The sequence below is a fragment of the Etheostoma cragini genome, chromosome 6 (assembly GCF_013103735.1).
Source record: "Etheostoma cragini isolate CJK2018 chromosome 6, CSU_Ecrag_1.0, whole genome shotgun sequence".
Classification (NCBI taxonomy): domain Eukaryota; kingdom Metazoa; phylum Chordata; class Actinopteri; order Perciformes; family Percidae; genus Etheostoma; species Etheostoma cragini.
Window position 1 is genome coordinate 10,227,970 of NC_048412.1, and position 10,824 is coordinate 10,238,793.

A 10,824-nucleotide genomic window follows, 5' to 3' on the forward strand; every position below is an offset into this window, starting at 1 on the left:
AGAAGGCATTTTTATCTGTTGCAACTGATTTCTTTTGGCTATCTTGTTTCCAGAGTATGATCTAGAACCCTGTCAGGACCCTGGAACGCCACAGTTTGGCTGGCACACAGGCTCCAGGTTTGGCATTGGTGACACACTGGCATTCTACTGCAACACAGGATATCGTCTACAGGGGGCGAGGGAGATTGGGTGCTTGGGAGGTGGCCGTCGTATGTGGAGTGCCCCTCTGCCAAGGTGTGTGGGTACGTGGTCAGCTGCTTTTATTACGTTTTCTTTCCTGTTTGTGTTTTACACACTTTCCTCTTTGTAAGACAATGTCATGTTTTAAATAAACGTTTTATTAGATATTCAAGAACTTAGTGGAAATAGATTTACAAAGTAGAGTATAATTTAAAGCTCAGACCTGTAATTAATACTTATGTGAGCTGCTACTGCAGGTTAAAACTATCCTTGGAGATCTCTTTTCCACTGAAGGATTCTTCAAGGGCAGGTTAAGGGAGAGGAGTTTGTCCCAGTGAAGCTCACTTACATTACTTGCAAAGTCAAGGTCTGACTCCAGAGATCCAGTCATTTGATATCAGAGGCATTGTGTCATTTAAACTAGTTCCATCACACCCTGTGTTGGAGCGCCTAACATGTTTTTGTACAATCTTGTTTCTGTCACACCCGTTTAGCCCTGTGTTGGGAAAGGACTTCTATGATGATAACACAAATTTTACATGATAATACTGCATGTCAACAAATAGCAAACATTGGTAATGTGTTTTAAAGTGGACATGCTCTTGTTTTAAAGGAAAACAAATAAATGAATTATTATTGTCTGTGTTTTTTTTTTTATAAACTTGCAGCGGAGTGTGGATCGACAGTCTCCAACAATGAGGGAGTCCTTTTATCACCAAACTATCCAATGGACTATGACAACAGCCACGAATGTGTGTATAGCATTCAGGTCCAAACAGGCAAAGGTATCAACATCACTGCCAGCACCTTTCAACTTGCACAAGGTGACATCATCAAGGTAAAGACACAATAATGTTGCTTTGTTGACAGAAATAGATAGATAGATAACCAACAAATAAACACAGGGCTTCAGTTAAGAACTAGATCAAATCAATTAGTGGCATAGTATAATTAATGTTTATGTATATGAGGCAGGTCCTGGTGCTCTTTTTTAATTATGCACACCATGGGAAACCAGTAAAGGGATTTTGTGCAAAGTACCAGAGAGAATGCAGAATTGTTTTGCCTTTGGTAGTCAGAGCAAAGGTCAAACGGCAGCAGCAGCATTATCCTTTTGGGAAGGAAGGGATTCATTTCTTTGCTCAAAGGCATTTTAACAGTTTTGGTAAGCACCACAAATATGATGCAAATGACTATGTAGTCCCCACTTCACAGCTGGAATGCACTCTTTTTGGTATGCAGATGTCTTGTCTAATGCTCCAATTAACATGGCATTGTAGACTGCTATCAGTGTTTCTACTAATGGAGTTTTGTTGACAGTAATCTCTTGTACTTAGTGATCTTGTGAACATCTAAAATGTGAAAAGACATGCTTAGAGAGCTGATTGACGTGAAGGAGAAAAACAAGACAGAGGGCCCCACTAACATTTCAAAGAAGGAGCCCAGAGCTTTGTATTTTTATTTATTATTTCCAAGATTTAAATCATAAAATATTAGGTATACAGTACTGCTGGAGATTCAAAGGATTTTAAATAGGTTCTTCTTCAACAAATAATTTCCATTCTTTACTCTTTGCTTAGAGATTGTGCTGCTTTTAAATTCATTTTAAGTTGTATATAATATTTAGTTGATAATTGGTATTTACTCAGGACAATTGGTGAAATAAATGGCTTAAAGTAAAAAAGAACAATTATTCCTTCAAACCTTCAAAATAGTCTTTTTCTCTTTTTCTCGCTCCAATTTTCCCTGCTCATTTAGGACATTGGTTTTGCAATATATGTGCCAAATAATACAGATAATAAACAGTACTAATATCTTCTTTTTTAATTGTGGCTCTCTTTCTTCAGTATTAATATTTAATTCTTAATATTTTCATTCTACTTTTTTGTGGGTGTTTCATACTCCATGAGCAGCAAAGCTCGCCATCATGTTCTTTTTCTGTGTCTCTGATCAGGTGTATGATGGAAAAGACGGTGCAGCCCCACTCCTTGGGACATACACAGGCACGTTGATGCAAGGTCTGTCTCTTACCAGCACCTCCAACTATCTGTGGCTTGAATTTTACTCTGACCAGGAGGCGACTGCAGCGGGGTTCCGGCTCATATACCACAGTAAGTCACATTTCTTTTCCATGGGGGAGGAAGGCCTTTTTTCCCCAAATGGTTGAATTTAGCATCACTTAAGGAGCCAGGAATCTCAAGTAGCAGAATTTAAAGAAAAAAATGTAATTGACCCTCACCCTGATTCACTGTGTCTTGCTCTGTCAGCGTATCCATTAAACACGGCATGCTGTTTCTGCTCCATTCCTGCAGGAAAATGAGCTTTATTCTTTCCATCCTTTCTCTTCCTCTCTCTATGTTAATCCCATTTCCATCTTTTCCTTTGCTCTCCTCCCCTGTAATTGGCGTCCTTGCCTGCCTAACTGTACCTTGTTAAAACAGGTGAATTACTGTTGGCATTGTTTGAAATCATTGTGTTTGTGTGTGCTTTAGCAATGTGGATTGGCACGCACTATAGATGGTGTGTGCCTCATACAGTTTGCGTGTGTGTATTGAAAGTTTGGGTCATTGCTGTAAGTGGGCCAGTAATAGATGGGTTTTGTTTCTACCCCTAATTGGTTGCTGACTGTGTATTGTTGCTAACCGTTTCTAATTTATTACTGTGGTTAGAGAATGTTTTGGTGACACTGCATTTTGCTGTCCAATTTAAAGTGTTTTTGTGTTTCACCTGCAATTGAGCTTTGGATTCTTTTCCTCTACTAGTGGGTTTTCTTAGGTAGAATTCAACATAGTCAGAAAGGCAACAGGTCAAGTGCTTTTTTTTGATGAGTAGTATAAAAATAAATACGTATTTAGCTAGCTTGCAGCTACTAGACCCACACTGGTAATTTTCAGTCTGGGATTATTTCACCAAATGTGGGACAAACAGTTGTACTCCACTTCAAATACATCACTTTTACAATAGAGTGCAGTTTGGCATTACTTGTGGTTTTGGTTTTGAAACCCGACAGGTTTGCAAAAGTAATAATAAAATGTACATTAATCAGGGATGTGGAGTCTTTCACAACAACTATATAATTTGCCATCAATGGTAAATTTTGTTCAGAAGAAATGGCGGTTTAATTACAAGGTACCTTGAGTTACCCAATTACCCATAATTAGATTTAATTTTAGAATTTTCCATGGATGTGCACACACGGTTAATGACATAATGTAAACCTTTATCCATCTGAAAGTGGAATCTTTACTTGGTCTTTTCACCAGAATGAATAGGCCTTATTAACTTGGAGAGGTTTGACTGGTGTATGAACAGCACGAGGGCAAGGAGAAGGTGTGATATGGGCAGCTTAAATCCTGTCTGAACATGAAATCTGATCATGTTTTCATGACTCTTCTACTAAAAGTGCGGAGGTAATTTTCTAAATGTGAGCAGTCACTGCTAGAGATTTATACTGGGCATGACACTTGTAATACTACCATAACATCTGGCACGGGCATGGACCTCGCTGTGAGAGGAGAGCATAAATCAGCACTGCTGGGTTTATGTGCGGCCACTGTTGCTGCATAGCAGAGCACTTGCATTTAGTACCTGAAAGATAGAAATACATATACCGACAATGGTCAAGATCAAACATGGTGAGCTAAAGAGTTATTGCAACCTTTTCTTCTTTGTAGCTTGTTGATTTTCTTTTATTTGTTCTACCCCAAAGTTTTACGAGTGGATGGGCTGTTTCTCAATTGTTGGTTAATGCCCACACACAATTGAACAATTAATTGTGAACATCTAATTGTGCTGTCCGTCCAAAGGAAATCTTTACTGGCAAGTTGTATAAGGGGCTGTAAGACCAGCCCTAAACAGGAAAGTAATTATCAAAGCTTAATCAATGCTTCTTTACAAAACAGATACTGGTAAATGGAAATATGACATTGGTTCACAGAATGGCTGCTGTCAAGTGTACTTGGTTTTAAATGCTGACAAGCTGTTCTGTGTTTGTACAGTATGTGTTTGTGGTCTTCATGTTCATTCTTCAATTCATATTCTTCTCCCCCTTTTTCTCTTTGTCCTGTGCCTCTCAATTTTACACGTCCAGGCTTTGAGCTATCCCACTGCGATGACCCAGGTGTGCCGCAGTTCGGCTTCAAAGTCAGTGACCAGGGTCACTTTGCTGGAAGTGCCATCATGTTTGGCTGCGACCAAGGTTACACCCTGCACGGCAGTGGCATACTCAAGTGCATGACTGGAGAGAGAAGGGCATGGGACAACCACATGCCGTCATGTATAGGTAATCCTTTCTGCCTATGTAATCCTTTTTGCCTATGGGGCGGCTGTGGCTCAGTGGTAGAGCGGTTGCCTGCCAATTGGAAGGTTGGTGGTTCGATCCCCGCCCCTGCAGTCATTGTCGAAGTGCCCTTGGGCAAGACACTGAACCCCGAGTTGCCCCCGGTGCTGCGCATCGGAGTGTGAATGTTTATCTGATGAGCAGGTGGCACCTTGTACGGCAGCCCCGGCCACAGTGTATGAATGTGTGTGAATGGTGAATGTCTCCTGTAGATGTAAAAGCGCTTTGAGCAGTTGTTAAGACTGGAAAAGTGCTATATAAATACAGCACATTTACATTTACATATGTCTGTATGCTGTCTTTGGCTAACATTTTGGTCCCTTTCTCTGTCTATCTCTCTCTTTCTGTAATAGCTTATATTATTCAGGCCAGGGCCACTGTCAACATTGCTCAGCTGGGTGTTAATCCTAAGAATTCTTTGTTGCTTGTCATTTTGAAAGAGAATATAAACAGCTTTGATATTTAACTGTGATTCATTGATCTCTCTGTGTTTTCTTTATGCAGATATGGCTGTGTAGAGTCATTAAGGACACAATACTGAAGCAATCGGAGTTGCTATTGAACCTTTACTGTGATGCTCTGACTGTTTAAGTGATGAGCCGCGTTATTTAAATGTTTTAATCCACCAGCCATTGATCAGCATTTTTCTAAAAGGAAAGGCGTAATTATCAGATTATTCATATCAGATTGAGTCATGGACATGATGTACAGTCTTTGCTGTATTTTCATATTCAGAACATGAGAGAGAGAGAGACAGAGAAATGATAAAGCTATTACCTGCACGCTGCTAGAGTCTGGAAGGTGCTGTGAGGCAGTGTCTGTTTCTTGATGTCTAGGTGTGATGGATTGGGGTAAAAAATTATTTATAAATTCCTGACGTGTGCAGAATTGCACTTTAAATGCCACCGTGTCCTGATGCCTTTTTCAATGAAACGTGTATGTGTTCCTTTTTTTGGTGGAAGGACTTCAGTCTGGCATTGTGGCATGTTCAATACCATCATAAAAAGAACTAAATCAGTCAATTGATTAACTGTTTAACAGTGCTGGATCACTAAATGGTCAATATTAATAGTAAGCTTTGTATCTGTGAGCTGAATGTGAAATGAGATCTTCAGCTATTTCTCCAGGGCCACTTCCTGGCTCCACATCCATCAAGGACTTTTACATTTGCCCGGTGTTATGATACTGATTATAGCCTACCACTGTTGCGGTTTAATGCAATTTTCCTATTAATGAAGTGCCATTTGTTCTGTAATATAGATAGCAAGACGATAACCAGGGGAAGAGACAACATAGATTGGATGATAAGATATTCCTTCCATCATTAACATTTGTAACGGTGTCCTCTCTGCAACGCAAGGCCCAGCCTATATAGTCTCTTTTTATTAAAATAGTCTTTTTAAAGATAATTAATGGCATCATTAGGAAGCCTACTTGGAGACAAAACAAGTTTTGCATCTGTCACTATCCCTGCCCTGGCAGGAAGTCCTTTTTGCAGTCCCATTTCCTGTTAGAATAAGAAAGTTTTTAGCAGAACTGTTGCTCATTAGACCTAGTTGTATACTCTGAGCTTCAGTGATCTTGGACTCAGCTTGGAAGCATTTCTTCTGTATTTGGTTTCAACATACTATATGAGCATTTGCATGTGTGTATGTGTCTAATTTCCTCTTGTGCGTTTCCATTTATGGGGTTTTCATGTATTTTGTGTTCATTTGAATCTATGCTTGCAGCGGAGTGTGGTGGGAGTTTCAAGGGTGAGTCCACAGGGCGTATCCTCTCCCCTGGGTATCCCTTCCCCTACGACAACAACCTGAGGTGCGCCTGGACAATTCAGGTCAACTCTGGCAACATTGTCAGGTAACTCAAGCTGCTATGCTGCTGTTTTCTTATGTGAGCAGACAAACAACACATCGTCAGGTGTTTGTTTGTTTTATCTAAAGGACAAAAAAACGGGAAAGGACACGGATAAGATGTTTTTTAGGCCTATTTATGAATAATTTGAAACATGTTATTTCTGTATGTTTCTTGGCAGAGACATTTGTCCACAATAAACCGTTTATTGCCATTGAAATATTTCCTTAAAACCAAAGTTGTCTACATCAAGCGTCAGTTGTCAAAAACTTGACACCAAATGGGAAACTGTTAGCAAAATCTAGCCCGAGTTTCCCACCTCTGAGTCCCACAGGAAGGGATGTGAATGATGACAAAAATGGTTTTCCGATGCCCATGAACATACAGAGTCTAATCAGCCAAAATAGCTGAAAACACAAGAAGCTTTAAGATGTGCAACAATTTATCAAAATATGCTAATTGCATTGAGCGTCATTACTCATGAAATATGGTGCGGAAAAAAACTATAGATAATTTGCCTTACATTTTTTATTTTATAAAGAAACTAATATATTAGGAATACGTTTAAATCAACAAAAGCACAGTAGGAGACTCAGTCTTAAATAAGACTACAGTTGATACACAAGGACATTGCCTAGAAGTTAAGAGATGAGTTGATATAAATACATATTAAATAAGATGATTAATCAAACTAACCTTACTTTAAAAGATTGAGATTAAGATGTTGCAAACTTCAGTTAAGATATTAAACATGAACAATTCTCCTCTAAAGCTAGATGTCATCAAGAGAACCAGCCTGCAGCAGATCCATTAACTATGATTGGGGCAGGGACTTTGTAGACACTGACAGGACCCAGGGGGATTTTCCCGGGACATGGAAGCATTATTTTTTTGGTTGAGAGCTCCTAGTATTACTGTGGAATAAAATCCATTTGGGCTTAGAGGTCGAAGTAAACATGGTATGATTTCATCAAGTTAGCCACACATTCTTTGTCAGAAGAGCTGCTTCAGGCCATCTCTTGATGAGATCCCAGATAAGTTTGTGCACTCCTATTTCTAACTTTGGCAGAAATTGATTGATGATGCCAAAACTAAACTGGAATACCCAAAAGCATGCGGACACAGTTTAGAGATAGATCTCGCTTTTGAACTCAACTTAATCTTTCAGCAAGTTTGGCAACCATTTTGCTTGCCTTCTTGAGAACATTTTGTTGAATTTGAAATGCAACATTGTGCAAGTGAATACAAGCATCATTAATTCAACTAAACATGAGTGAGTATAATGACATAAAAGCTGAATTCATCTCTGATCATTTGTTAAATGCAATGACTAGACTTAAATGGACAAAACTGAACTTAGGCCAAACTAAGCCATAATAACAAATTCTTGTGTTCACCTCTTCCAGTCTCCAGTTTCTTGCATTTGACACTGAGGCGTCCCACGACATCCTCAAGGTGTGGGATGGGCCTCCAGAGAACGAGATGGCTCTGAAGGAGGTTAGCGGCTCGCTGTTGCCTGAGGGGATCCACTCCACTCTCAACATCGTCACTATACAGTTTGAGACTGATTTTTATATCACCAAGTCTGGCTTTGCTATCGACTTCTCAAGTGAGTATTTCCTTTTGAGTAGTTGATGTACTGTGGATGTTCACTGTTATTTGTTTGCTTTTGGTGAGAGTCTATCTGAGGAGTTGAAGAACATCATTGCATGGCATATATGTAGGTAAATGTACAGGTACGTGAAAGTACTGTGTGACTTAAGAATGGAATTATGACACATTAGATTATGTCATGCAGAGCCTTTTAACCAAACTCCTACAGGAAGAGAGTTCACAAAATGGCTGGAGCGAGAAGCTGCAAAAAAATGATTCGCACCTTCAAGATTTCTGAAAGCATTATTCCCATTGGTTCAGCAGGACCATAAACACAGCATGGAGCCATGTCCAGTGGCCTAAGCTGTAAAACTTCACTTCCAAAAATCAATTCAAATTATTTAAAAATATAAATAAAAATAAAAAACAAAGTTTTGTAATAGCGTTTATAATATCACATGGGAAAAGTACATTGTGGGACGGTGCCTAGGGAGTGGCAGACCAGGGTGGTGGTTCCCCTCTTCAAAAAAGGGGGACCAGAGAGTGTGTGCCAATTACAGGGGTATCAAAATTCTCAGCCTCCCTGGTCAAGTCTACTCCAAGGTCCTGGAAAGGAGGGTTCGGCAATAGTCAAACCTCGTGTTGAAGAGGAAGAATGCGGATTCCGTCCTGGTCGTGGAACAACGGATCAGATCTCTACTCTCGCAAGAATCCTGGAGGGAGCCTGGGAATATGCCCAATCGGTCTACATGTGTTTTGTGGATCTGGAGAAAGTGTGTGACCGGGTCCCCCGGGAGATACTGCGGGAGTTGCTACGGGAGTATGGTGTAAGGGGGGCCCTTCTAAGGGCCATCCAATCCCTGTATGACCAAAGCGAGAGCTGCGCCCGCGTTCTCGGCAGTAAGTCAGACTCCTTTCAGGTGAGGGTTGGCCTCCGCCAGGGCCACGCTTTTTCACCAATCCTGTTTGTTGTCGGCGTAGTCACGGTGGGGAGGGGTTGCAGTTTGCCGGGATGGGGAGCTCATCGCTGCTTCTTGCACATGATGTGGTTCTGATGACATCATCGGCCTGTGACCTTGAGCACTCACTGGATCAGTTCGCAGCTGAGTGTGAAGCAGCTGGGATGAGACACCTCTAAATCTGAGGCCATGATTCTCAGCAGGAAAACGATGGAGTGCCTTCTTCAGGTAGGGAATGAGTCCCTACAACTAGTGAGTTTAAATACCTTGTGGTGTTGTTTGCAAGTGAGGGGACAATGGAGCGGGAGTTTGGTTGGAGACACCGTTGTGACGAAAAGAGCGCTGAGCCAGAAGGCAAAGCTCTCAATCTACCGGTCAGTTTTCGTTCCTACCCTCACCCATGGTCATGAATGCTGGGTCATCACCAAAAGAACAAAATCCAGGGTACAAGCAGCCAAAATGGGTTTCCCAAGGAGGGTGGCTGGCATCTTCTTTAGAGATAGGATAAGAAGCACAGTCATCCGTGAGAAGCTCGGAATAGAGCCGCTGCTCCTTCGCGTCAAAAGAAGCCAGTTAAGGTGGTTCGGGCATCTGGTAAGGATGCCTCCTGGGGGCCTCCCTTGGGAGGTGTTCCAGGCATGTCCAGCTGAGAGGAGGCCTTGGGGAAGACCCAGGACTAGGTGGAGGGATTATCTCCAACCTGGCTTGGGAACTTCTCAGGATCCCCTAGTCGGAGGTGGTCGTGGTCCAATTGTGAGACTAAAAATCTAAATCAAATCGTGGCATCTTTTGAATTGTGGACCCCAACTTTAAAGGTTCCTGGGCAGAGACGTGTATGTGTTTATTAATGTAATGACTGCTAATGCTGCAGCTGTTATGATATTGATAAACACTACCAGTGAAATCTTTCTGTAAAAGGTCTAGATCACAGGACATGATTATTCTGTGTTGAATATTGTAGCTTGTGAAAACTGTAAATGCCTGGAGTTTTAGGTACTGTAAAGCGAGATAAAAAGCTCTCTGTTAACAGCCCGCAAGGTGACGAGAACGCTACCCCGCGGTCCTGTGTAGACCATAGACCGTCTATGGTGTAGACTGATGGAGCTGTGTGTATCCCCGCGAAGAATCGACTGTTTAGCCTATTTAATGAACGTCCTCTTTTTGCCTGGACATGTCCACTTTTAACGTAGGCTACTGTTTGGGTCCGGTTTTCATTGTTTTACCATGGAACCATTAAGCGTGTACTAAAATGGCGCTAATTGCACACAATGCTAGCCACAGTGCTTTGTTGCGTGACGTAACGCTAATTCCTGAGAGGCTGCCTTGCGGGCGGCCGAGTTGGCTAATTTTCTCCTGAACAGGTAGGCTAATTTATCACAGTTACTAGGGACCGCCATTTAATGTCATTTCAACATTCGTGGAGCTACTTACATTGAATTATAAACTTAGAGTACCAAGTAAAGTAAAACAATTAAGACACAGTCAGCAAAGTGATCCTGATTGGTCCTGGCCAACACCGCCATGCTAACCCTGCTAACTGCTGACGTTATCGGAGGGCAAGCGAGCCACGGATGTTAACAATGTGTAACGTGTTCAGCGGCCGTAGCTGACAGCGGTGAGCTGTTTTAAGCCAAGAGAGGGGGCTGTAAATTGTGAAGAGTGGACCGTGAGTTTGCAGTGCGTTTAGCGATTGTTACCGTAATTTTAAGATAACAAAGTGGGTATTTGGGTCGGGTGGAAAAGGACGGCGAGGTTGTGTTTTTTTTAGCAGAGCCCCCAGCTAACAATTTCTGGTTCCCAGAACGTTCTGGGAACGTTCGTTTTTGGGAACGTTCCCTAAAGGTTTTTTTTGGTTGCAGTTTGGTTGTCTGTAGGTTAATTGGAAAGTTTTCTTAACGTTCC

General features: G+C 41.5%; 1 protein-coding gene across 3 annotated transcripts in view; it reads left to right on the top strand.

The window, feature by feature from the left end:
• The window catches only part of LOC117946024 (CUB and sushi domain-containing protein 3-like), a 219,942-nt gene that overhangs the window by 85,208 nt on the left and 123,910 nt on the right, over positions 1–10,824 (top strand). For all 3 annotated transcript variants that reach the window (XM_034873814.1, XM_034873812.1, XM_034873813.1), the window contains exons 21-26: positions 54–242; positions 849–1,018; positions 2,135–2,291; positions 4,271–4,462; positions 6,250–6,376; positions 7,777–7,979. In XM_034873814.1, the coding sequence (XP_034729705.1) occupies positions 54–242; positions 849–1,018; positions 2,135–2,291; positions 4,271–4,462; positions 6,250–6,376; positions 7,777–7,979 (1,038 nt within the window). The remainder of the gene's footprint in view (positions 1–53; positions 243–848; positions 1,019–2,134; positions 2,292–4,270; positions 4,463–6,249; positions 6,377–7,776; positions 7,980–10,824) is intronic.